This window comes from Lepisosteus oculatus, chromosome 13, assembly GCF_040954835.1.
Source record: "Lepisosteus oculatus isolate fLepOcu1 chromosome 13, fLepOcu1.hap2, whole genome shotgun sequence".
Classification (NCBI taxonomy): Eukaryota; Metazoa; Chordata; class Actinopteri; order Semionotiformes; family Lepisosteidae; genus Lepisosteus; species Lepisosteus oculatus.
In genome coordinates this window covers 24,357,404-24,385,368 of record NC_090708.1, presented here as the reverse complement: position 1 = coordinate 24,385,368, position 27,965 = coordinate 24,357,404, and the positions used below count along the sequence as shown (strand labels likewise).

Sequence of the window (27,965 nt, the reverse complement as noted above, 5' to 3'; positions counted from 1 at the left end):
AATAAACTAGAGTTTTCACAGTTAGTGACAAATTTCTAATAACACCCACACATTATTTAATTAAATCTATTGATGTAATTAATGTACTGTATATGGTACATGACTGAAACAGCATTGTTTAAAACACTACTAATAAAAATTACTTGCTATTTTTTTCCTAGTGTAAGGAACATTTAGTAATATGAACCATTTGGATCAACAATGTTTTACACTAAATTGCCCTTACAAGGAAGTACAATGTTGAATCTGAGTAAAAAGATAGTAAAACTCAATCAATTCAATGAAGGGGTGGTAAAAAAAAAACCTGGCACATCAAAATAAATACATAGTTATGCACGGAAATGCCGTGGAAATCAAATGAACAATTCCACGGTACACTTAGAAAAGTACTAGAATGTGTCACTTAGTGTCTTGCTGAGCACAAATTTGAAATATGACGCTGCACACCAAGCAGGAAATGGTAATGTTATCGTAATATCTTTCGTCACCACGGCAACACACAGCAACTTCCTGCTGAAACCTCCCGAAGTCAAGTAGTGACGTGGAATCGACGCGCTGTCCTGAGGCGGAAGCAGGATTTGCTGCTGGAGCTGTCTAGTGCTTTTCGAGAAGGGGAATGCACCGCTTCGTAAAGTAGCACCGCACACCAGTTGTTTGTATTCTGTCGACTGAGGCGGTGAATTATATTAACGTACGCATATAGATTTCTTTCAAAAATGGAGGTGAGTTGATTTTAAATCTTGTTGGCCACTGTACCGGATCTCCCGCTGGATCTGTAGGCCCCTTATCACAACAAAGATGTGACAGTCGAAAAGCATCTTTTTTCCAAAAGGAGAAATAGACGTAAATACACGTTGGTCATGGAATTTAGCATTTGGACATCTCAGTATACTTTACTGATTTGAAATAAAAAAGGCATATTATTAATTTTAAAGTACATTAATAAAATGTCTAAAAGAATGTCGTTTATATGCCTTTGTCTTTGCTTTAAGCTGTTTTGTTTTTATGGGGGGTCAGGTTGTTTTCTCATGGTGGCATTGAAATTGAGTTCTTTTTTTTCCGTTTGCCACGTGAAGTAGTCTCATTTTCCTATTAGCTTTAACAGCCCGAGTGAACGTGGAGGCTCACAACACAACAGCCCACAGCAGCAGACTGCGAGTCAGCACGAATACTGCAGAGGGGTGAAGGAACACAGGTCCCTCAGCACATTAGCTTGCATGGTTTACTAGGAAAATTCCCGTCCCGTACATTGTAAGATCATTTTTGACCACGCATTGCTCATGTCTGATCATGCTTGTAATGCGCTGTATTTTCCTTTCTGTAACCCTTGTAAAAGTAAGATATGAGCTCTGTGCTATGGACCATTGAATTCCGAGGTTAATAAAATGGTTGCAGATACCATGGGAAAAACGATCTTGTAATCATATCTAATCATCAGATTACATTCTTACAATGCCTCAAAGTGATGTACTCTCAATTTATATAAAAATAGATCTTTTGAGGAATCTTGAATTGTCAACCAATTTAGCCCCGAGTCTAGGTATGGCAAAAAAAAGCTTTGTGTAGTTCAAAAGCTTTGTAACACCACCTGTGGGCTTTGAAATGAAGAGGAATAAAAGTGGCAAATGTGTTTTTGTTTGCTTTAACAGGAAAATAATCTGGAGTCAGTAGCTTCGCCATCAACCCCAGGCACTGGGAAGTCCAAGGTAATAGACATTATGACGCAGGATCTTTCCTTATTTACAGTTTTAAACAGCAGCTCAGTGGGCTTCTACATTCCCTCAGGGTTTCTGGTCAAAACTGTTATTGTCTGTTTCTTGCCCCTTGTTGTAGGTTCTGCATTTCTGAGTGGATTGGAGTGTAATGCATTTCATGAACAAATCCCTTATGATTTTATAGAATAGAAAACAAATATGTTATTTTATGATGCCTTGAATGTTTGTAATGAGTACAAATTATGAGTTAATAAGTGGAGGAATATTTTTGTGGGACTGTGAAGGCCAAGCACCATCTTACTTTGAGGATGAGAGAGAGGAGGTGAGACATTCTCCTAGAGCCCATCTTGTTGGTGATTTCTTTTTATATAATAAAATGGTTTTGCTTTGTGAAGTGCTGAATGTCCCATGCTGTTAGATTCCCATTGCTGTATTCTTGTGAAAGCTGTAAAATACACTTGGAAAGCAGTGTGTATACTGTTATCATTTTTGACAGGTGGTTGCTTATCATTTCCTTGTGTAGTTTGCAAGTATATTCACAGGAGCTAAAAACTTCCTAAGCTGATTGTGCCAGATCTCAGAAGTTAAGCAAGGCTTGGTAGGTTACTGTTGTAAGTGGTGTTGGTGGACCAGTAGGAGGTGCTCTTCCCTCTGGACTGGAATTTCCAAACGTATGCCCCAGAAGGATGACCAGGGACAGTGTGCTGTCCTGCAGAGATGTTACACCAAGGTTGTGACTACTAGTAAAGATCACAGAACACTTTTCATAAAGATGGGTGGTGGTGGGTGGCTCTGTGGTTAAGGATCTGTGCCTGTGGCTGGAAGGTTGCTGGTTCGTATCCTGTGGCCTGCAGAGGAATCCTACTCTGTTGGGCCCATGAGCAAGGCCCTTATCCCCAGGTGCTCCAGGGGTCCGTATAAATGACTGACCCTGCACTCTGACCCCAAGCTTCTCTCCCTGTCTGTGTGTCTCATGGCAAGTAAGTTGAAGTATGCAAAAAGTCAAATTCCTAATACAAGAAACTGTATATGGCCAATAAAGTGATCTTATGTTCGCTGGCTAAATTCTGCTGTGGTCTGCACAACCTGTCCCCCCATTAATTCACCTAGTAAAGTAGCTCCACACTTCTCTATTTGATGTGGTATGTAGTTGGGCTGTACTTCAGTGCTGGATGAAGTGTATCTCCTCCTAAATGAAAAGTGCTTTGAAAACGTTTGGGATGAAAATCACTACACCAATGCAAGCAATTTAGAGTTTATGCAACCCAGCTACCTCTGCTTGAAATGCGCTGCTGCACTTTTCTTTCTGGGTTTGGAACAGGATCGGTATGACCAGACATTTTGAAAGCTATACTGTGTTCAATGGCTCCAGACCCCAAGTTTTGTTTTTGTAGAAGGAGACCAGATGACCTTTACTCTTTCATTTGTATCTGCCTCAGTTGGACACTCTTTCCAAAGAAGATCTCATCAAGTTCTCCAAGAAGCAGGTTGTAATGACGCAAAAGCTCAAAGCAAAATGTGCAGGTGAGGATCTGTCTGAACAGCAGTTTGCTGGTTTTTAAAGTGCTCCTTTTGTTTTACACTTGTATTACAGCTGTAATATCATCGACTGTGCTTTCCGTTTATGACAGTGTAAAAAAGTAAGCAATACTTAAATTTATTTCTCAGGGCTGAAGGAAGAAACCCCATTGACCTTCTTCCTCAGCTGTTTCTTAAAGCTTTTCAACAATGTCACTGTTGTAACAAATTATTCACACTTAGTAGTGTAAATTAAAAAGTGAAACACTTATTCAGAAATGTGAAGTTCTTTATCTTTACATGTGATATGATTCTCCTTGTGTGATATAACATTTAACTTAAGTTAGTTAATATCGAACATCAGTATGTGCAATGTGGCAGACATGATTGGTGCCAATTTGTCCTATCTTTTAGATTTGGAAAAGGAAGTTGAAGAACTGAAAGCCAAGTCAAATAGTGCAGCAGGCGATGCAGTAATTCAGGTTTGTGTTTCCATAAGTGACACTGCTTTCTTTCAGGATTTTTCATTGCAGTCAATACTCCCTTCCATATCCTGTGCAAATTGAAAATGGTGACTTCTTATCAGTATTCTGGTATAGATATTTTCTCCATGTATCACCATGGGTGCACCAAACCGGATATAAGAGAAACTCACAAAGTGCACAGGCCTATCTGTCGGTAGTGTTTTTTTTTAAAATTATTTTCCCATTGTTGCCCTGGACTATAATAGATGCAGAACACCAGAAGCTCGCTTCCTAGTCTTTCAATCACCACCTGATCAGTTGTCTTCTGTCAATTGGTCAGGGGACTGAGCATGACAAGCCATTCCCATAGCTCTCTGGGGAATGTAGTTCAGACAAGAACCTTCATTTTGTCTACAGCCCACTAAGTGTTCACTACAAAATGCTTTGCTACCTTTATTTGTATGTGTTTCTGTGGCAAATGCATGGACTAAAATTAAACTGTAGCTTCAATGACAGCTGAAATGGATGGGATTTAGCTCTAACTCAGTTGCTGGACTCACTGATGTTTATAGTTTTGATAAATAATTTTTTTCTTGGATTCAGGAAGTAACAGAAAGGTTGGAAGCTGTGCTTTTGGAGAAAGCAGAAACCCAACAGAGATTAGTGTTGCTTCGCAAGGAAAATGAGAAGGCAAGACAGGAGGCGCAGGTAATGAATAACCTATATATTAAAACACAGCAGTTTCACTCTTTGAAGGCCTACAGTTAAAGCTAATTAATTATTTGTGTCTTTAAATGTAGATGTTTATCATAAAAGATGATGCAATATATTTTTGAAAAGGGTACCAATGTCTTCTGAATTTTTTTCAGTTTGTTTTAAAATCTTATATACACATGTCTGTTGATGGGCTATGATATCATTTATGGAAAAACAGTTGATTTTTAATGAGATAGCTAATTAAGCTAATCACTTAATGCATGAATGTGTAATGTCGGAAGCACCTTTTATTTGTCATTTCTGTCTGATTGTTGTTGTATCAGGATGCATCTGAAAAGTTAAGTGAGCTCCAAAATCAATTTGACCAATTAACCAAGGAGCAATTGAGAAAGACCGAGGTTTTGAGCAAGGAGTTGGACACCACCAAGGAGAAGCACAAAGATGAAATTGAACGCCTTCAGAAGATGTTGAAGGATTCTGTGGCCGAAATGGAAAATCTCACTGCCCAGGCGAACAAAAGATTGTGCCAAGAGGATGAGATCAGGGTATTAAAAGAGCATTTGGAAGTTTCCAGGCGAGGCTATGAGGAAAAATTGTCACATCTACAGCACCAGTTAGACCTGGCAGAAGAGGAGAGGAAAAAGGAGGTAGAAAGACTGATCGAAGCCCATGAAGCAGCTCAGACAGAATCCCAAAAGAAGATTGAACACCTTCAAAGGGAGATTTTGCAAATAAGGAAAGCACACCAAGAGGAGGCGAAAGAGCTGATGGACCAGGTGGAAGCTGCAGCAGAGGAGTATGAGAAGCAGAGGGACAAGCTGCTGCAGCTTCAGGAACAGCTAACTGAACAGCTGGCTCAGCAAGAGAGCAGCCTGCAGGACGTGCAGGAGGAGGAAGAAACTGGGAAAGCTGGTGACCAAAGCCACACTGCACCCCAAGATTCAGGAGAAGAAGCTGGTGAAGTTGGGCAGCTCAAGGCTGTCCTGGGAGTCTTGCAGTCCCAGCACACCATGATGCAGGATGAGCTCACCTATCTGAGCAACGTGAAGATGCAGCTGGAGTCCGACCTGCAGCAGCTGAAGGCGGAGTTTAATCTCGAGAGGGAAGAGCTGGAATTCAAGATTGATGAGCTGCAGATGTGCAAGGAGGAGAGCGAGGGCGTAGCCAAGACCTGGAAGGAGAAGCTCCAGGTCACCAATGAGCACTGGGAGATGGCTCTCAACCAGCACGAGGAGGAGCTCCGCGTCCTGCAGGCGCGACATCAGAAGGAGCTGAAAGACCTTGAAGAACATTTCCTTTGTTTGTCGGAGCGCGGAAAGGAGAAGGCGCTCGCGGAAATCCAAGAACTGAAAGGTAGGTGTGACAGGCTCTCCGTGGAGAAGAGTGAAGCAGTTGACAATTATGAGCAGACAAAAGAGATCCTCAGGAGCAGAGAGTCTGAGCTCAATACCATGAAGGACCAAGGAGCTTCTGCTATCCATGAGCTGCAGCAGAAGCTGAGGGCAGCCTTCAATGAGAAAGATAGCCTGCTGGAACAAATTAACAACCTGGAGGCCAAGGTTGAAGAATCTCAAAAGAATGCCAATGAAGACCTGAATTCATCTGTGAGTCATTTGCAAGAGAAAAATGAAGAGATTCTGTCTCTGCTTCACCAAAAAGAAAGTGCAGTACAGGAGCTCGAAGAGAGATTGGCAACGTTGAGTTTGGACAGGGACAGCATGCTTTCTTCGCTGAAAAATTCAGAGGCCAAACTGAAGAAGGCGAGAGAGATGTGCAGCACAGAGCAAGGTAAAGCTACTGCACTTCAGCAGAGTCTGGAAGGCCACTCCAAGAACAACACGGAGCTAAAGCAAAAGCTCAGCGAGGCAGAGGCCAGCTTGGCAGCAGCTCTCTCAGACAAGGAGACTGTTGATCGGCAGCTGGCAATCTTGGAGAGTAAACTAGCAGAGATGCACTCTGAAAAGGAGCAGCAGACCTCTGAGCTGAAGGCACTGGAAGAGGAGCTCGCTGAACTGAAGGAAACAAGAGCTGCTTTGCATGAGGAGTCTGGTCAACCCAGATCAGAGGTTCCCTCAAGTTCTAGTGAGGAGAGAGAAGAACTGGAGCAGTCTTTACAGTCTATATCGGAGGAGAGAGATGGACTGAAGAAAGGGCTTGAGGAGATGCAGCATCAACTGTCTGAGGCACGGAGGCACATTGTCGGTGTATTTCAACAAGATGCTAGCCTTGAAACACTGGAACATGCTGAAGAAGAGGAAGCAGGGGACATTTCTGCCTTGGTAAGAAAACTTTTGGCCATGGTTCTGGAAGAAAAGCAGAGTTTACTGCTGCAGAGCCGTGAGAAAATTAATCAGCTGCTTGTGGATATCGAAGAGATAAAGGAGGAGGGCAGACAGCAACAAGCCGAACTGCAGTCGTTGGTGGACGACCTCAGCAAAGAGAAGACCATGCTGAAGCAGAACCTGGAAGACGTTGTTTCCGACATGGAGGGATTACAGAGGGACCTGGTAGAGATGAAGAGCGTCACTGAGAAGGTGAAGGTGGAAAACGAAAGCCTGCTGGCCCAGATCGCAGAGGCATCGGAGAAAATCAGAGCAAAAGAGAACGAGAACGTAGACCTCCGAGGTGAAAGCCAGAAGCTGTCTGTGGAAAACACGGGAGAGAAGGAGGAATTGCAGCAGCTCCTGGCTGAAAAGGAAGGTCTGCTGTCCAGGTTAAAGGCAGACATCGAACGTTTACAGGTTTGTATTTTTTCAAAATATATGTGTAACATTAGTGTTTTTTTAATTGCCCAAACAGTGCACCTTGGGTTTCTTTCTGTTTTAGTTCTTTTTTTTATCTGAGACTTATTAGGGCAAAAAACACTTTGGTGGAGAGTGCTTCTCAGTGCCAGGTCAGGCAAATGGGCATTAGTTAATGATTGCATTATTCTATTTGTTTATTTGGCCCTCTTAAGGGGGCAGAAAAACACTGTATCTGAGGATGAAGTCATGGACTAGCTGTAGTTAACTTTTTGACTTGCCTTCTCAGCAGTAAATTGCCTTGCGGTTTTCTGTAGCGAAACCAAATGTAATGGTTACCTATAACAAATGGCCCAAAATATATATATACTTGTCCTGAAATCGCTAAAAACATTTACCTCAATGTTTTTTTGTACATGGGTTCCTATCTCTAGTTCTGGATTTTCACATTCTTTGGGGTTTTAGAATTCTCTGCATTACCTGCAGAGGTTGTTTGTTTCCTGCAATGGATTACAAATGGGTATTTTAAATTTAGTGTTCAGAACCAGAGTAAAAATGAAAATACCATCACTGATTTTCCACTTTGATTCTCTCGTCTGATTTCATGCAGCTTGATAAAATACAGCCACAAAGGTATGATTGATTATTGCAGACAATCATTGTTTTCTGAACTGGTACGCTGGTGCCTTTTGAGTATTTTTAAACAAAGATGGTCTCGAATTTCAACCCCCAAATGAATAAATTGTTTAATCTGTACTTCTAGTTGGACTGTTTTATTGTTGCATTGTTGCTGTTTTTCACTTGCTTATTGCCTTTTTTACATATTTCTCGCATAGGATTCCAAAGTGTCCTCTTCTGCTGAAGGCATAAACGTGACTCAGCTAAGTGAACAAATAGGTAATGTTTCACTAGAAATGTAGGAATTACTGTGCAATGAAATGAAAAGGCTTAACATTTCCGAGAAATTATTTACTGACATGTTGTTGGTTTCATTACCAAAAACAGCCAGCCTAGTCACCAGCATTGTTTGGGATTTAACCGATTTCAAAAGAACAGGCTGCGGAGATCCTGAATTGTTAGTAAAATGGTGTGAGGCCCAAGCTCACAAGCACTGATGTACCATTGGATATTTCCATTGTGTTATGTTTTTACGAAGTGGTCCATTTTGCCAGGCAATAAATTGCGAAGCCATAAAGGCCTGTGCCCAGGGAACATCAGGACTGTTGGGTTTCTGTCTTCCATTCTTCTTGGTCAGTGCAAGAGAACTCCTGGAATCTGGATTGGATCCCAGTAGAGTGAACCAAAATGTACATCTAAAAACTGGAAAAAGAGGTTTGCCTGTTGAAAAGAAATCTAAGCTTGGGTTAAATGCTTCTTTTAATGGGTACTGTATATTATGCCTGTCTTACATTTTAAGCAATGAAACCTGAAGTCTGATGTTTTTTATGGACCATTTCCCGTGATGATTATCATTCTAAATAGGATCTCACAAAGCGTCTGTGTAAATGTCTCTCAGTTGGAGTAAAGCAGCAGAGGAATGAGAAGTGGTGACAGATAGCCGTGAGCTCATCTATCCTTTAATCAATGCTCTTTTTACTTTTGTTGTTCCTGACAGAGCCTGTTGCTCAGCTAACCAGTTAACCCCAAGGGTTAAAATGTTAAGTTAATATCAAATAAAATACATATTTGGAAGTGTTAGTTATAACAATTTTTTAAAAAAATTAAGAATAGCCAGTCTAAATGTGTTTTCAACTTATCTGTCAAAATGACGTTACATTAAATTCTTTGCTCATCAGACTGCCTTAATAGTGAGTGTACCATGTCCCTTCAGGATAGCATTTAAAAAAATGAAAACGGGGCTCCAGTTTAGTTTGCATTTTAGGATTTTTTTTTGTCATTGGAATTTGGTATTGTTTTGAAAAGGGAGTTCACACTAGCCCTGGAATTAAGTTCCGTTTTCATGTAGAATCTACTGCAGGTTTTGTAACCCTTTTCATGAAAGCAAGCAGTTAGTCACAATACCTCTTAAGTGTTAAGCGTTTTAGGAATTTAATATGGTAGTTGCTTCTTGAGATTTCTGATGTCTTTTCCCTTACACATAATTATCTTAGCTTTGTTTATTTCCCTACTATGGATCTAAGGTTACTTTCCTTTAACATACAGTAAGAGTTTATAACATCCTGCTTCTTAGAGAGGTTTTCTGCTAGTGTCTTATGCTGAAAGCTTTCTGTTGGACCCTTGAGTTAGGAAAACAGGGAAAACATCATTGTTATAACTGTCCAGTTAATTTTTAAGTACTAATTGTTAACTGATTTACTGACTTGTATTTGCTTCTTTATTTCTGTGTATGCGATGATATTTTGTAGCCAATCTGGAAAAAGAAAATAAAGAGAAAGATGAGAGGATAAACAAAATAAAAGCTGTCGCTGTGAAGGCCAAGAAAGAACTGGATAACAGTAGGAAAGAAGTAAGTTAAATATGTACTTCAATAAATACATTGCATCAGATGTTGTAAAATTCTGTGCTATCAGTTATTACTGAATTTAAATATGAAAACGTATAGTACAGTTTAAATTGTTTCAGATGAGGAGTGCCAAAATATGTTTGGGTGTTCGTTTTGTCTGTTATTTCTTGTAGTTGGTTTAAAAGTTTCTCGTGAAATGACATGGTGTGGTAAAATATTGTAAACTGGGCTCCTTCCCCCTGCTCACAGGTTCAGACACTGAAAGAAGAAATGGAGTCCCTGAAAGTGGAGAGAGACCGATTATCCAGCTCTGTGAAGGATATAATTCACGGAGCAGAGGGCTACAAGGTATTTCTCAGGCCTGCTACTGAGTTAAATCTCGCTCTGGTGGTTAAATATTTCCTGGAGTTTTGGTGAAATAGAGGACAAAAATATTTTTGGTTTGTGAAAAGATTCTTTAAGAAGATTTTTTTTATTGAATGGTCAGGCAGTTTTTGTGACTGTTTAAAATGATAAGACTCCTTTCACCTTTTGATTTGTTTTTTTCTCCTGTATTTGTTAATGTTGGCCAGTTTTCCTGCTTGGTTCCTTTTGTCTTATGGGGTGAGCTGGAGCGTCCCCCCTTAAAATCCATAAACTCAACTCCAGAGCACTTGTGTGCCCACGATACTCGATGTGCTTCGGTGAACCCTGGGGCACATTAGTTGTGATCTGTAAGAAAGGTTAGAAACCTCCTGGGGGATGCCTTTCAGCAGGTAGTAAGTAGTAGTAAAAAATCAATCCCAGTGTCTCAACCAACCATTTCTTGAAAGAAGCCAAGGTTGAACAACATGGTTGGGTAGCTTATTCCATACTCCTGCCACTCTTCCAGTAGGTGGATGGTGGATATTGGAATAGTTGGATATTAGAAGTGTGGTGGGAGTATAGAACTAGTTACCCAGCCATGTTGTTACGAAGTGGTACCTTGGCGTCTTTCAAGAAATGGCTGAATGAGACACTGGAATCAATTGCTTACTACATACTACCTACCGAAAGGCATCCTCCAGGTTTCTAGCCTTTCTTATGTTCATAGCTGATGTACACCAAGACCCAGGCAATTCCAAATTTGAAGAGACAAAAAGAAGAAGCCTGCTTATTTAGAGGACAGCAAGCGAAACCCCTGGGTATACGGTATAGCCCAGTGGTTTGTGCTCAGGTCATCAATAATGTCGTTGTGCAGAACCTGCTGGCGGAGTACGACAAGCAGACGGAGCAGCTGGACAGGGAGAGGGAGAGGGCGGAGGGCAGCGAGCGCCAGGTCGCCGAGCTGGCCAAGCGCCTGCAAGCTGTAGCCCTACAGGTAATGTCCTCCCCCCCCCCTGGAGCAGAGAGCTGGAGCTCACGGACCGCGAGAGCCCGCCAGCGACCGCCTCCCTTCCAGCCTCGCAGCTGTGCTCCGCCTGAGAAACGATGCCACCCATCAGGCACTGAGGCTCTTGCCATCTGGTGGAATTGCATCCGGGGAGTGCTGGGAGCTGTAATATGTTGCTATTGCCCCTCATTTCCCATGGTTGTGTAAACTAAGAGGCCTCCGGGGAGCAGTAGCCTGGCAGATGGAATCCACAGCCAGTGGTCCTTGAACAATCCAAAGTTTTATTGTGTGTCATCATGTGTTAAAAAGTTGTATCTTATGTTTGTTTGCTGTTTTCTTTTCTGGAGGTTTTCTTGGAAAGAATTCTTATGTCGACCCTGTATTCATTTCTGAATGAAACCGTCTGAACACTATTAAAGTATTTCGCCCCCCCGGAGGCCTAAGTAAAGATCCTTCAGGATTTTGTGGTGTATCGTAGTTATTAAAAAATGTGTTTGACTCTCTGGTGGGATAAGCATAAGAAATACATAACGTGGAAGGCAGAGGTGCATGGTAAACTGAAGCAGAGATTAATTTTTTGTTTGTTTTTAACAGCAAGAGCAGTTAAAGTCAGAGAAAGAGGACCTGGTGACTCGCATTGAAACCCTCCATGCCAACATGAAGCAGCTGGAGGCCCAGCTTTTAGAAGCACAGAAGGTGAAATCAGCGCTGGAAAAGGACCTGGAGGGTGAAAAGCTTTTAAAGGAGCAAAAAGTCAAGGTGAAAAAAGCACCAAAAAGCACCAAAAAAGTCTATGTGCAGCATGCGTGCATGTAGATGTGAGGGCAAAATCACTTGTCTGCTGGTTCAGAGTCCTTCTCCAGTATTTTACCTTTCCAAATATTAATCATAATCATAATTTTATACTTATGACCACTTTTTTAACAACAATCTATTTAATTTAACAACAATCTAAAAACTGGTAATGATAAAGAATTTATTATGATTTTAATTTTGTTACTGTAATTATTATGTCTCCATTTATATAGAATATTTCAATGTAAAGGATCTCCTAGCTCTTCACATACAGCAGAGGACCCTCTTCCATCCTCTACTGAAGTAGGCTCACATGATATTTATTATGGATAGCAATTTTAAGCTTTGTCTGAGAAGAATGGCACCAAATGTCAGTAAATTTGGCAGAGAATCTCACCGAGACCTATCATAAATCCATTCTTCATGTCCTGTGTTCAAAATGTATTCTGTATGTGCTATTTAAATGGTATTTTTCACAGGACCACAGTGCTGCGCTTAAAGAACTTGAAGACCTTCAGAAACAACACCAGAAACAGAAGCATCAGCTGCAGCAGGCTGTGCAAGAACTGGAGCTTTTGCGAAAGGCATGTATATCTTAATGGGTATTGATGCTATGAGTGATATTACGTTTTTTAAATTTGATACTTCATGTGTCCAAAGCATACTTTGTAGCCTCAACCTCATTATTATTTTCTTTCTAGAGGTTGCTTTTATTATAAGCCACACTCACGGCTAATATTAATAGAGCTCGCATTTGAAATATTATTACTAATTAGCTGCCCTAATCCATGCTCACTGCATGTGAGCTTGCGAGTGTTTGATATGGTGATCTACATGTAACATTTTGTGTGTGCAGTCTCACAGGGAATCTCAGTTCAACACAGAAAAAAGTATTGCACACTATTGGTAAGAAGTGTATTTAAAAATAATTCATTTCATAGTAAAGCAGTAATAGAATGTGTAGCTGTTTTCAGTGAATAGCTTTTAGACACTACAAGTTATTCTACACTAATGGGGGTCAATCTAGTTTCAGTCCTACAGATTGTAGTTTCAGAGAGTAGGTAAGTTATTTATTTCTCATAGATGCAGTTTCTATAACCCTCCGTCATGTACTGCAGTTGTGCTGCGCTCAAAACATCAATGCCTCGTGGTGTCGATCAGCTCCTTGGAAGCTGACAGTATTTTTAAGGCCAGCCTCCAGCACAGGCATTTAAAAAGACTTTGTACGACTTTGCTTACAACTGGGAATCACATCAAACTAGTAACCAGGGGGCAGTTTTTCATTTTTCATTTCTAGTGTACAGACGTGCCCTCTCCCTTGTGAATAAATGTTGAAAGCTAGTTGTTGTAATATAATGGGACCTGAAATCTAGTTTTTTTTTCACAGGATGCTCAGCAGAGCACTTTAATGGACATGGAAATAGCAGATTACGATCGGCTGGTCAAAGAGCTAAACCAGAAAATCTCTGACAAGGAAAGTCGAATTCGGGAGTTAGAAGAAGAAGATCAGATGCAACGAAAGAAACAAGAAATGCTGCATGAGGAGATGTGTACGTAGTTTTTCATTCCAAAAGCCGTCCTGAATCTTGCTTCTCAATCTCCAGAATTGTGTTTACTAATGAAGTTCAGCTATTGCAGCCTAAAGACCCCGAACAGATTGTTCAGACTGTGTGATTAGTATTAAAGGCAAATGTATTTTACAAATGAGCAAATTCTTTTGAAGTTGCTCAAGGTTACAGTACTTATTTAAAAAGAGCCGATATTTAATTTTGACTACATTCAACCTCAGCCCAAGACAACTTTAGATGGACTTTAGTGATCCAGAATGGTGTTTAGAAAGAAAAAATACTTTTCTGGTGAATTTCATGTTATGCAGTCAAACAAAATACATGTAATTTGTATTCATCGTAAAATACATAACTCCCTTGTGGAAAGATCTACAGCACAGGTTCCCTAGTCTTGTTTTCAGATATGCAGTAGGTGAAGACAACTTGACTCTCTTTTATAGCATCCTTGAAGTCTCAAATTGATCAAGGAGAAGAGAAAACCTCAAAGATGAAACAATTGCTCGTCAAAACAAAGAAGGATCTGGCCGATAGTAAGAAGAGGGTGAGTTATACCTTTTTAAGTGTTTTGAAAAGAAAAACATGACACTTGCAGTTCTTTTATGTATCTATCAATCATGTCCTAAAAAAGTATGAAATTCAGGATCTGCTGTTCTTATTCTTGGTTTAGGAAGCAGATCAGTTAGTTCTTCAAGCATCATTGAAGGGGGAACTTGAGGCTAACCAGCAACAGCTAGAAGAGTACAAGGTACGTGCTTAAAAAAGAGGAATTTCCCCTTAAGACCTTTCCTACTTTGTGTGTCTCTTTTTGAAGAGCCACTCTCCATGTCAGATGATTTCCCCATCTCTGTTTCTTTGTCTGTCTCCAACGCCGCCTTAAGGACTCCAGAGTTACTAATGGTGGTTGTAAAGTTAAAAGCCAAGAATCAAACTGATTGAAGCCCCCTAGGGTGTTTATTTACTTTATCCAATAGGGCAAAATGTATGTAGTTTTAGGACAGTACTTAAGAAACATAAATTCAGGTTTCATAAATTTAAATTTCATAATTTTCAGTATGTCTGATTTGCCTGTCTGCTGTTCTCTTCCAGTATTGCTTTCCACACAGAGAACTGTTAAAATGCTGTTTTTAGTAAATAAAATATAAAGTTATTACTTTCAAATGTCATGCACTTCTTTCCACCTTCGGTCACATTATAGTTTTTCATTACAGTATGTCTATTACTAACATACATTAATGCATATTTTATGTGATTGGAAGAAGGGTGTTTTAAGTGTGTTTGGGGCCTTTTTATAATATTACAGTGTCATTTTAAGCTTTATCTTAACTATACATGAGAATGCTTTCCCAGCTGATTCATTCATTGACTATCAAAAGTATTCATTCCTCTTGGACTTTCTCATTTTACTGCATTAACACTGTAGAATCACAATGTATTTATTTGGGATTTTATGTCATTGATCAACACAAAACACACTATAATGTCATATTGAAACGAAAATTCTATAGGTCCTCCTAAATTGATTATAAACAGGAAACAGAAAATTAGTGATTGCACAAGTATTCACCCTCTTTAACTATGTCACACCTAAATAGGCTCTGGTACAACTAAATGTCTTTAGACATCACATAATTTGTTGAATGAAGTCCACCAATGGACAATTAGTGTGTTTCACATGAGTTCGGGATAAATATACCTCTAGGAGACCCCACAGTTGATTAGTACAGCTCCCAACAAAAATTAAATCGTAACGACAAAGGAACTTACAAAGTAAAACTGTGACAGGGTTATTGAAAAGCACCAATCAGGAGAAGGGTATAAAACATTCCAAGGCTTTATCCCCCAAAGCAAAGTCCATTATAAAGAAATGTAGAAAATATGGTACAACTGTGAAACTATGAATAACAGGGTGTCCTAGTGCACTTTCCAGGTGAGAAATGCACTAGTCAGGGAGGCCACCAAGAATGTAAATACTATTTTCCATTTTATATTCATAATTTAGTAGGATCTGTAGGATGTTTTCACATTGACTCCTTCATAGTATTTTCTGTCAGACAATAGCAAAAACTACCAGTTCAATACATTATGATTTCATATTGAAACAAAAAAAATGTAATGACATCCAAGAGAAGTATATGCTTTTGATAGCCACTGTACCTTTAAATATTTTTCCACTTTCAATTGAACTTCTTGTTGTGACGCTGAGATCTTGTACTAAACGTAATAAGGTTTAAATATGTGCTAATGTGCCTTCCTTCTATATATCTGTCTGAATGGGAAGAATTAGGTTGTGATTAAAATATGTTGATCGTGGGCTTCTCTACACAAATGTGTTAACTTGAAAGCAAAGCTGATACTCAAGCCTAGTGGCTCATCGTGTTGTTGCTTATTCCATTTTCTTTAGCTTTAGAAGGGTTGAGGGCATCTGACTCTCACCTGGATGAGGGTCAGTTCCATTACTACGATACCCAGATCTGTAGTTCTAGGGGGAAAAACTAGAGCAGTAGGCATAAACTGCCTACTCGCTCAAGGTCACAACCAAGGTGTCCGCAGAAGGGACTCAAACCTGTGGCCCTGCAGCTCGGAGGGTGGTGCCCTAACGGCTGCCCTATGAGATGCAGATCTTGTGCGACGAAGTGGCTGTAACCCTGTGATTGTGTGTGGTTGTCAGATCCAGAACGCCGATCTGACCGCGGAGAGGCACAAGCTGCAGGAGAACCTGAGGTCCCTGACGGAGCAGCACCAGCGCGCAGCCAGCACATTTCAGTACAAGATCGCCACCCTGCAGGAGGAGTGCCGCAATGCGAAGGTACACAGTCATCCTGAAAGCTTGCAAAAGCGGTTCCACAGCACAGGCTTCGCTGAAGAAGAAAATGACCGAAGCTGAAAGGTTTGATTTTTGGCCGACTGCGCCACTGCGTGTCAGATGGTGGGGGCGAAGATACAGCAGTTCTTCCCCTGTCTCCCACCTTCTGCCTGTTTGCCACTGTGCCATCCTGCTTTCCAGATCACTTTCCCTGCATTCTGTGGGAAAAGCTCTGGACACTGGCCTTTATAAATAGCAAGCATTGATTTTCCATTTTAGGAGTAGGCGAACGCACGACTGCTAAATGGCTTACACAAAACTTAATTATAAAATGACATTTTGACTGATACTCCTCCCAGGCCTAATGGTTGGTGATGGATCATGTGCCACCGCCCAACAGAAACAGTAACATTTCACATATTTCCTGCTTGTGGGTCTATTACGGTCATCTGCAATATTTGCACAAGCTGAAGGTGTGTCTGTGTGTGTGTGTGTATAAGCACACCAATTACAGCAGTGTATTGTAAAGCAGTACATACTGTACATCCCAGCATGTTGAAAATTGTTGATTTGCTTTCCGATGGTTAGCTCTTCTTCGAGCTTGTGTACTGTACTTTGTGAATGTGTAAATGATGCCAGGCCTTTTTTCCTGCACACTGCTGTTTTTGGTTTGTAGGAAGAACTGGCGTCGACGACCTCGGAATTTGAAAGCTATAAAGTGCGCGTGCACAACGTCTTAAAGCAACAGAAAAACAAGTCTGCCACTCAAATGGAGAATGACATGGCCAAACAGGAAAGGTAGAATTTTATTTGTCTTTATCATGTGCAATAAGCAGTTATACTTTCGGAAACTTTGTCATATTTATTTCCAGCTGCACTTTCATGTTGTGTGTAAAATTTGATTTTTTAGTCAAGATGGGTTTGATTTCTAAGGTTATAATTTCTGTTACTGGAAGTATTCCTCTTAATGCTGTATTTTTTCTGTATTTTGTGTTTTTTTTTGTTTTTATTTTAGATTTTAATTACTCACATTTAAGTAGAACTTACTGCATTCATTACATCAGGTATCTGTGTATAAAATGACTTCAGAGCTCTGCATGCTAGGAAGACTGTGCTATTCCTAACATATTCCAAGCAGTGCACAAGTCATTCAGGTATGAGGTTTGACCTCCGTGTGAGTATGAGACGTTGAGATTAAAATAATCAGGTATTCCAATAATTAAAGAATATTCAGGGCTCCATGTGAGGCAAAAACTAGGCTAGGGCAGGAGATTTGACTGTAACTCGTCTTTGATTTTTTATTTCCTGGGTAATTATAAAAGGTTCATTATTGTCCCAATGGAGTTTTAGTACTTGCCACAAGCAGAGATGTGTCCCTTGTCTTTGGTGGTCTTCTGTCTGTGTGTTCAAGTAGGTAGCTGGGTCAGCATGCGTAGGCTACAAAGGAACAAGTAAAGGTTTATTCCATGCTGAGAAGAGAAGAATAGAAAGACAACATTTGGCTGTGGAACCTTCTTCTAGGAAGAGGCACAAAGCGTACTAGGAAGAAGGCTCCATAGCTGAAACGTTTTATTTCTTTTCTTCTTTTTCCAGCATGGAATAAACCTTTACTATTTCCTTTTCTGTCTGTGTATGTGTAGAGGTGTGTATCCCTTGTTCTCACTGGTGCTCGGTGTGTGAGCCTTGCAGAGAGTATTTCTTTTCTTCATTTTCCAGCATGGAATAAACCTTTACTTGTTCCTTTTCTGTCTGTGTATGTGTAGAAGGGTGTATCCCTTGTTCTCACTGGTGCTCTGTGTGTGCAGTATCTCTTGTTCTCAGTGGTGCTCTGTGTATGTGTAGAGGTGTGTACGGTATCTCTTGTTCTCACTGGTGCTCTGTGTGTATGTGTATCCCTTGTTCTCACTGGTGCTCGGTGCGTGTGCCTTGCAGAGAGTACCAGGAGAGGATAGTGGAGCAGCTGAGGTTCAGGCTGCAGGAGAGCCAGCAGAGCCTGGAGGTCAGCAGCACCGAGCTGCAGCAGCTGCAGTCCGAACATGACACGCTGCTAGAGCGGCACAACAAGATCCTGCAGGAGACCGTCGTCAAGGAGGCCGAGCTCCGAGAGAGGCAAGTCGCCGGGGGCAGTGTTCTGGAGTGCTGACAATATCTCACCTGTCAGCTCTTAAACATGTTGGAGTCTGGTCACTGATGTTCAGCGTAGACCTGACCTTTAATGGACACGTCATTACCTGCTAGTACTTATCTGCTGGCCTTGAGTATTAGTTTGCTTGTGAAGCTGGTTGTAAACTGAGTGTGAGGTGGTGAGCCTTGAAGGCGTGATTGAAGGTTGTACTAAATAATGCCCCTGACATTTTATAGTGGATTTTCTATAAACCTGATGGCTCAAAAAACACTTTCTCTCCATCTTTTTGCAATCCATTGCTCAGGGAAACTGTTGTATGACACAAGCACAACTTCTAGGATACAGGCATACTAAATGTGGTTTTGAGGCTTGGTTGCAGTTGCCTTCTGGAAGTGGGTTGTTCTTCAAGGTTTAATCATCTGTTTCTTGTAGTTGTCGTGATGATAGTATAGCAATCAGTAAGCGTGGGCTTCTTTGTGTCTGTGCCTTAGTGGTGATCTATCAAGCTTCATAGTGGTTTCTTTGGTGGGTTAAGCAGTTAAGTGATCTCTGAAAGGTTATTCCCCTGCTTACCTCAGGCTCGCTCCGTTTCAGGCTGTGCTCCCTGCAGTCCGAGAACTTGGTGCTGAAGTCTGAGCACACCCAGACGGTGAGCCAGCTGAGCACCCAGAATGAAGCTCTGAGGGCCAGCTTCCGGGAGCAGGTGCGCCACCTACAGGAGGAGCACAGGAAGACCGTGGAGGTGCTGCAGCATCAGATCAGGAGGCTGGAATCCCAGCTGTTGCAGCCGAAGGAACCTAACGTAACCAGTAAGAAATCTGAGAATGCTCCGTTCCTAGGAAGCACAGCATTTTCCTTTCCTTTCCTTTGTGCAGGAGTTTTTGGCTGAGCAAGACTCTTGTGTTTTGCTGTATTTTCAGCAAGTGGTATTTGAATGATTTGCTCATTTCAGGCCTGTCACATCTAAATTATTGCGCCTACAGTATATTACACCAGCTACTCTAGATTTTGAAATAAGAAGTTGGTGCCTACTTCAGTTCTGTAAGAAAGTGACTTTCTGGATTAATTTTATTCATTTGCACAACACCTTTCCTCAGGCCATGTTGTATTAAGTATTCTGAATTGATTGGCCCAAATTAAATTGCCCATGAGCTTGTACACTTTCATTACGTTTTTTAATGGCTACTTAGTCTGGTAATGTTTCATTAAAATTATGACTTTACTGAAATTAACGAGGTATGAACAGACAGTTGGCTTTATCTTCATTTGAAAAAAAAATAACATTTTGAGATGGTTAACATTGAGAAAGAGGTGCTATTCAGGACTGATTTAACAAACTTTTTTCAAACAAAAATGGATGTTAAAGGTGGTTTGCACTAGAGGTCTGCACAGGCATGAAATTGAAGCCCGAACCCAGCCTGTACCCGAGACCTTGAGACCTGACCCGACCGAGCCCGATTGGTACTGCCAAATTTGAAACCCGAAATCAGTCACTCTCTTTTCCTCTCAGAGCAAATAGACACACATGCACACACGGAGCCGGATACTCACAGACACAGTTTTACAATGCGAACAAGCGAGTGTGCAAAATGAGTCACAACTTTCTTCTAATAAAAATACATTGAAAACATAAAATAATAAACAATTATTAATTCGTTTCACTTATTAGAAAAAAAACACGAACCCGGCCCGAGCCTGAAGTTGTACGTGAAAACCCGAACCGAGCCCGGCCCGAAAACTGATACTTTATCAGGCCCCGTCAGGCTCGGGTCGGGTAGCAGACCTCCAGTTTGTACAGGGTTCAGGAGAAGGATGTGTGTATTGCTCTCCTCACGGGGTCGCTAGCCTGTCCTCCCTCAATCGATCTGTTTGTCAGTGCTGAGCTGCCTGTGTCCTGCTGACTGGCGAGTTTTCCCTCTTTTCCAAGAAAGCTTACAGAACCCTGGTCTGTCTGAAGAGTTCTAAAACTAGCTGCCAGAAGAAATGTTCAGCATTTTGCAATTTATATCTTGTACAAAGCCTCCTTTTTATCTTAAAATCCCCTGGCTGTCCAATATGAATGTGTTTCTTAAGAGCTAACCCTAACTTTGTTCTTATGACGGGAGACTTCAATAGGCTCAAGAGGGTGTGTGGAAGAAACTTGATCTACAAAAAGACCCTGCAAACCATGTTCTTGATGGCATTTTTTCTCCTGAATTCTTTTTTGAAAAAAAGCTAAACTGATTTTGATGAAAGCACAGCTGTGTCCAAGTGCATCGTTTGACAGCTGTTTAGTTTGGCATATAATCAGTGGGTTACACAGTAGTGCCCTCTGGTGGACCACTTGTGGCATTAAAATGTAATTTAAAGCTTGTTCAGAACAGCTGGACATTACCCAGTTTATTATTCAAGTCGGGAGCTGCGTCAGCATGCGTAGACTGCAAAGCAACTGGTAAAGTTTCATTCCATACTACAAGGTGCACACCCGTGACACACCTGAAGAAGGCTTCACAGCTGAGATGAGTTCTTCTTTTCTTTGCCTTTCAGCATGGAATCAGTCTTTACCTGTTCCTAGTTTAAAATCGGTGTTATCAATAACAACATATAGCTACAATGACAGTGGATATTTTGAATTAAAGAAACATTTTGCAACAAACATAAGTGTCAGGAGTGGGCATGAATCCCGTCTGTATGTTATAAGCTACACCTCCTGGGTGGAATTGCATGAAGAGCATGATCTTAATCATAATATTGCTGTTTCTGGAATCTGAATGTAAAACATTTTGAAACTTTTTAAAAAACAACTCGTTGTACATGTGAACTAAATGCTTCCCTTCAAATTTAGGGGAAGACATGCCACTTATTCTTCCTCAGAAACCCGACATTACATGAGAACAGTGTTAGGGTGCTGCTCTATCAGCTGAGTGATCTGACACCTCTCTACCCAGTCTGCCCAGTTAGGCTTTCACCTTAGCAATCATGCCTTGTCACCTTGTGTTTCAGGTCCTGCACCTGCCCAGCAGATGAGGAAGACGTTGCAGGAGAGGAAGGCAGCTGACCTCCCGACCTTTGACCTGCACTCGACGGCCCGCGAGGAGGGAGAGGGCATGGAGACCACAGAGACGGAGTCTGTGTCCTCAGCCAGCACACACCTGCCCTCTTTAGAGCAGCTCCTCAACTCCCCTGATCCCAAAACAGGTCCTGTGGCCATTGTTTGAATCCCTGTTGGTTCTTTATAATGCATGAGCAAACTAAGAGCAACACATATCGGAACTGAGCGTTTCAACTGTGTTCTCTGTAGGTTGCTGAGCATTGGATTATAAAATTATTTGGCATCATTTAATGTCATGATTAAAGATGTGGATTTTGTAACATTTACTAGGTGTAGGTCACTAAGCGGTGCCTTGAATCAGAACAGGAGATTTGGCCCATCTGGCCCTTTTCATAAATAATAGCTAATTGATCGAAGGATCTCATCCAGCTCTTTCTTTAATTAAGCTCCAAAATAAATGCTGAACAGCTTATTCCACACGTCTGTAAACCTTTTGGTTGAGATCTGCCTCCTTTTCTTGGTTTTAAATGCACTTCCATGTAGGTTTCACTTCTGTCCTCTGGTTCATGTTCCTTTTAATTTTAAAGATGTCCATTGGCCTGAGTAATTTGGATACTTGTATTGAGTCCTCTTGTAATCTTTGTTGAGGACTAAAAACATTCAGTTCCTTCAGTCTGTGTAGGACATTCCCTTAAGTTGTGAAATGTATGTCTTTTCTTTCCTGGACTGATTTCGGAGCAGTGGTCATAATACAGATCCACTGTATTACATCCAGTGTGGTCTCTGATTACAGCACCCCTATTTGAGCATTCAACCCTTATCTGTACAGTGTTTTCTACTTTTCTTGCCAATGTTAAGTTGAAACACACATGGTCCCTGAATGTCCACCTATAACTTGAGAATTTAACGTTTTTGAATTATCACATTTGTGTGTTATTACAGAGAATATGCAAGACCTACTTTTTCTTAATCCAAGTTGATGTCCCCTAGTATCTGATTTGCTCTTATCTAGTTCCAATAATTGTTTTTATAACCTTACATATTCCTTTTTCATTAATGTGAAGTTATCAATATCATTTTTAACACTAAAGATTTCTTACCTTATCATGCTTGAAAAACATGGTATTATGTTTAACAACCTGTTATACATATTGAATTTGAGAACCATTATAAGAAAGATTTAAAGTTCTCAGATAGACTGTTTTCAATGTTTATATTGGGTCAGAGTAAATGTATCAGTGCAATTATTCTCCAACTCCCTCCTTAGGAATTTTTCTCAGTGGAGTTCATGGCATGAAATGGTTTTCCATACCCAGTCAGATAATCACACAGAATTGTGTTTTTGCAGATCCTTTTGTGTGGCAAGCAGAGCCTTCCCGGGAGGAGCTGACACAGAAGCTGAGCACCGCCAACAAAAGCATTGAACACCTGAACAGTCTCCTCCATGAAACCGAGGCCACCAATGCCATTCTGATGGAGCAGATCACGGTAATTTGGAGCTCAGTGTCTGCAGCACAGAGCCTGTGGTCTACCTACCTCCCTTAAGAGGACAGCTTACGGTAACCTGGAGCTCAGTGTCTTCAGCGTAGAGCCAGTAACCTGCCTTCCTCGAGCGCAGATCATGGTAACCTTGGAGCTCGGTGTCTGCAGTACAGAGCCAGTCATCCGTTTCTCTCTCGAAAGCAGATCACAGTAACCTGGAGCTCTGGGTCAGCAGCACAGAACCAGTCACCTGTCTCTCTGCATTGGCTGTGCTGATAGACATGGGTTCAAGTACATTCCAAGAGCTGCATCAACTCAGTTTTTGTAGGCAGTAGCTTGTTAGGCTGGGAGGGCCCTGCCTAATATGATTGATTTTCTCTGAAGAAGTCACATAATAAAATTGGCTTCATACATTGCCTGATAAAAGCATGGCAGTTGGGAAGTAATTGGAGTGTTTTTTCTGGTGCATGATGAAAACCTAATGTCACCGCAGTTGACTGTGTAGTTATTACTTCCTTCTACAGTGGCAGTGGGGCAGTATTGGACATCACTGATCAGTTGTATAATGCTGACAATGAGAATGAAAGAGAAAACAGTGTCTGTAATCTCATGGCAGTATGCAGAACATCTCATGCATTTGCCTTAACTCCCTTGTCACAGTGGCATTTTGAGGTGACAAGGATACTCCTGGCATCTTTGTACCACCAGAAGGTTCTCTTGGTCCTGGTCAAGACTCCAACTTTGTGGCATTTGGGCAGAAGGAAAAACTTAACATAAACATAAGAGCTCATTGGATATAAAGTTACTGTAGGGGTGGAGACCCGCAAGTCTGTGTAACTCCCTCGCTAACAGAGCAGGAAATTGCTCTGCGAAAAATCCAACCTTGATTTCCCCTGACATCACCTCGCAAAGTGTAACTCCCGGCCTAATGTCTGAAAATCATGGCACGAGAGACCGCCTCGGGCAGTTTGTCCTTGTCTTAATATTTTAGAATTAAATTTAAATTGATACTGAACACTGCAGGCCTTATAATGCAATACTCTGCTTCCAGTTTTCCTGTTTTGTAGCTTGTTCACCTGGAGTATTTTTCATGTTTGTGCTTGCTGAGCCTGGCTCAGGGAACTGAAACATCTCATGGGGCTTTAGTAGCTCCCAAATGTCTCCCTGTGGTTTTCCACTTTTCAGTTGGACGTTGTGAACTCATCTGTGGTGTTTGAAAGGGTAGCAAGTAGGTCTTTGACCGGCAGGGCTCTGCTGTCTTGTAGCTTCTGAAGAGTGAGGTGAGGAGGCTGGAGAGGAACCAGGAGCGGGAGAAGTCTGTGGCCAACCTGGAGTACCTGAAGAACGTCCTGCTGCAGTTCATATTCCTCAAGTCTGGCAGCGAGAGACAAGCCCTCCTGCCCGTCATCCACACCATGTTACAGCTCAGCCCCGAGGAGAAGAGTAAGCTGTCTGCCATCGCCCAGGGTAAGAGCACAGCTGTGCCCTGCATTCAATCACTTTGCATTATGAACAGACAAATACTTTACCCTGAGTTCTTTTACTTTTGTTTTTGACCTTCTCGTCCCTGAAATCGGTTGTCTCTTCTTGCCATCAGCTTCGTTTGATGAAATGCAGCTCATAATTGGTGTTAGTAGTTAGTGCTGGCTGTCCTTTTGGTTTCCGTGCCGCACATTTGTCTCAATGCAAAGAACTTAGCCAGACTCACGATAGGGTTTTAAATGTTAAGGTTGTCTTGTACTATGCTTGGACTTGGACTATGCGGGCAGACACTAAGGCATGTAAACTGTACATTCATTTTAACCGAGAAATGTTAAAAAGATTATTTGAATTTTCACAAGGTAGCTAAAACAAAGCTTTTAAAAGAAAAGGTTGTGAAAATAAGAGCATATACGTAAGAGTTCAGTTTAGTAACTTGTGCCTGCAAAGCCTGCAGAGCTTTACAGCTCCTGTGACTGGCCTCTGGTCGAGACCAAGAACAAGGCTGTGTAATATGTTACAGAAAAATACACCATGCTCTGGTGGTGAAGCCTGTGCAATAGGGAGGTACTTGAGAGCAGCCTGCCCTCACAGTAACATTGGCCCCTACTTTCCCATCAGGCTGCAGTGATTTTAGGGCCTGCTAGGGACAGGACTGTGCGTCCTGCTGCAGTCTCATCCCTCCAGCTGTGCTCCCCCAACGTGGAGAAGGATGAGCATCTCCGAGGTCCTTTTATAGGCAGCATCGCCAAGTGTTTGAATCGATTTTTCAGCTTTCCTTTGAGCGGCACAATTTTTGCGTATAATTTCATGTGCTTGATCCTGCTGCCCAGGATGGTTTCACTGAGCAAAGTTGTAACCTTGTAGGTGAAGAGGAAGCTGCAGCTGCCACCAGGACTACAGGCTGGACCTCCTATCTCCACAGCTGGTCGGGAATAAGATGAGGAACCTGCGGATTCCAAGTGCATTCCACACTTGCTCCGTTCTAAACCAATGAGAGCTTGTCCATGCATCTGCTTCCTTGCTTCACAGCAGATGTTCCAAGACAGATATATATTTTTGTAAAACTGGATGACATTTCTTTTTACAGACCTTTGTACGTATGTATTTTGATTTCTGTTGAGTTTCATTGCTGACACTAGGCATTTACAGAAAAAGTCATGGCCTGTATTGTGTACTCATTTTAAAATTGCTGATTTAAACTGAAAGTGAGAAAAGCACTAAAAAATGCTTTACAGCCCAAGGATGAGTTTTCTAGTTCCTTAATTTAATATTCCCTCCTGTCATCCATAACTTATTCAGTAGTTAATTATGAAAATAACACAATACTAAAGGCTGTAACTGCAAAACCCAATTCAAGGCATTGGTAAAGGTCTATGAAAAGCTGTACAATGTGCACAGACCTGGAGTTTCCCCTGTCAGAACAGCTCACTGCCATCCCTGTAAGGCCACAAGGAAGGCAGTGTAGTCCTTGCCAGTGTAGGATTCTGCTCGGGCTGCATTGGAAACATTTTATGTGCATGGTTTGAAACGAATTTTCAGAGTCCTTCATTTACTGAAAGGCGATAACTGTATTTTTAGAATATGGATGACCTTTTTTTTTTTTCATTGATTCTACCATTGTTTTGGGGGATTGCCCGTTGTTTAGAGTTTTGGCGCAGCACGAACAGGGAGAACAGGCCAAGCTGTCAGAGATGCCCTCTGTTTCACAGGCTTTAAGCTGTGCAGTAGGTAGGGGAGATTTGGTGCATATTGGAGGGGCAGCATGTCACTTACTCTGATGTCGCTGTGAAGCTGCAGGACTCACGGTTTCACCAGGATGACCCTGCTGGACCAGCACTTGCTCTGCTGCTTGGGGAATTGTGGTCCCAGTCAGGCTGCCGATGAGATCCGGGCTCAGCAGAGTGATACAGTACGTGGACTATAGGGTTCAGTCTCCACTCCTTGCTAGTGCCATTGGCAATGAATCACACTACAGGGTTTATTCGTGGTGTCTGTCGTGCATCAAAAATGAAGCGTTGCATTCAGTAATGCCTTTCATAGGACAACTGCTGTCTAAATCCTGTTGAAAAATGCGACAAAAGTTTTGGGGAGAGGTGGATTTTTCCATTTTGGGTGGTACAAAAAGATTGCGGTCACAACTGCAACATAGAGTAATACTACATCTACTGATTGCTACTAGATAGCCTTTGTGATGCATTTGGTAAATGAGATTTTTATTAATTGGTTGTGTGCAGTAGGCCCTGCAAACAGTGCATTTACTTTAAAATACCAGGCACTTACACACTGCTGTGTGTAGGCAAAAACACTTGACAGTGATGTTGAAAGTTTAAATATAAAATGTGATGCAAATTGCTGAGTTTAAAAACTGCTACAAATAAATGCTGTGGTGTGATTCACTCCTCACTTGCTGAGCTGCTCTCCGTTTCTGTTTAAAATATAAAAACATAAAGGTTATAAACCAGAGGAGGCCGTTGGACCCATCTAGCCCATTCAGTAGTTAGTTGTCATTTAATCCAAGGATCTCATTCCACTGTTGAAAAAGCACAGGATTTAGGCTCCATCAACATATCTGGGTATCTTGTTCCATACTCCCTTTGTGTGAAGAAGTGCCTCCTGTTCTCATGTTTAAAATACACATCCACTTGTGGAAGTTAGAAGTAAGTTAACTGCACCTTATTTTACAGATCTAGGTCACATTGACCCTTGCCTTATTAAAAGAATGAGACTCAACTAACTCCCTTTCCTGTCACTGACCTCCAGTCTCACTGAAAGCTAGTGTGGCAATATAAATATCTAATTTAATTTATGGGACAAACAGTAACTCCACAAAGATGAAAAATTCAGAAGAGAGCAAGAGAAGCATGCATACGTTTAACCATGACTGAACTCCTAACAAGAATAATTTGTTTATTATGTGGACCGGTGAAGATATGTTACTAAGGCAGCTGCATTAATTAATTTGTGCTGAGCAACAGGAAGGGCTCTGACAAAGTATAAACAGGAGATGAATGTATGTTTTTATTTTATTTTAAGTTTCTATAGACTGTACCTTGTTAATCTTTAAGGTGCACTTATACTATAAATACAATTACTGAAAATTCCCTAAAAGTGAATTTAAGTTTATGTCTAAGGGTGACTGGGGACATGTTTAAGAAGGTGTTTTATTTGCACATTAAGTAGTTTTTGTAGACTGATCTTCAACATGAAAGCTTTGTGATGTCTGAGGGTTCTATGCCATGCCGTTTTTGTCAGCATTTTCACATGTCCAAACTTGATTTTATTTTAATATGTTTTTAATATATTTAAAATTTGCTGCTGGAACAAGAATGGAAAATGTGCAATTCTTAACCAAACTCAGTTTCTGTTGCTTAAACTGTGAAAGATTAAAATAAAACATGATGTCGTCTTAAACGTATCTTGTCTTGCTTTAAAAGTCTTAAACATTTATCTCAAACCCCAAAGCAGCTTTGCCCAACTGGACATCACTGTCAATTAAAGTTGTTGAAATACAGTTATTGCTCAAAGGTTTTCCAGCTCCGAAATGATAGAAATAACAGCAACTTGTGTGTAATGGGTTTTTATTTTTTTTAAATAAAGGATCAGTCTAAACTACTCCCTTATGATTCAGGCTTCACTCAAAACATGCAACATACAAAAGATTATGTAGGCAGACGGGGTGGAGTGATTCCTATCAAATTTCAGGGCTACA

The 27,965-nt window shown here is 41.2% G+C and overlaps 1 protein-coding gene across 1 annotated transcript; it reads left to right on the top strand.

The window, feature by feature from the left end:
- Nucleotides 1-558: 558 nt before the first annotated feature.
- On the top strand, nt 559-27,667 carry LOC102689743 (GRIP and coiled-coil domain-containing protein 2). The gene is made up of 23 exons (XM_069197378.1): nt 559-722; nt 1,650-1,706; nt 3,155-3,239; nt 3,648-3,715; nt 4,301-4,405; nt 4,738-7,155; nt 7,992-8,052; nt 9,522-9,622; nt 9,869-9,967; nt 10,839-10,958; nt 11,565-11,729; nt 12,245-12,349; nt 13,153-13,315; nt 13,774-13,874; nt 14,001-14,078; nt 16,002-16,139; nt 16,813-16,934; nt 18,069-18,245; nt 18,856-19,070; nt 21,244-21,438; nt 22,641-22,780; nt 24,040-24,241; nt 25,121-27,667. The coding sequence occupies exons 1-23, from the start codon at nt 717-719 to the stop codon at nt 25,195-25,197; spliced, it is 4,998 nt and encodes a 1,665-aa protein (XP_069053479.1). The 5' UTR covers nt 559-716; the 3' UTR covers nt 25,198-27,667.
- The last annotated feature ends 298 nt before the right edge of the window (nt 27,668-27,965 follow it).

Excerpts from the sequence above, each read along its gene's own strand:
- LOC102689743 (XM_069197378.1), top strand. Across the intron at positions 10,959-11,564 it reads TGCAAGCTGTAGCCCTACAG|CAAGAGCAGTTAAAGTCAGA; the intron begins GTAATGTCCTCC and ends TGTTTTTAACAG. Across the intron at positions 21,439-22,640 it reads CTCCCCTGATCCCAAAACAG|ATCCTTTTGTGTGGCAAGCA; the intron begins GTCCTGTGGCCA and ends GTGTTTTTGCAG.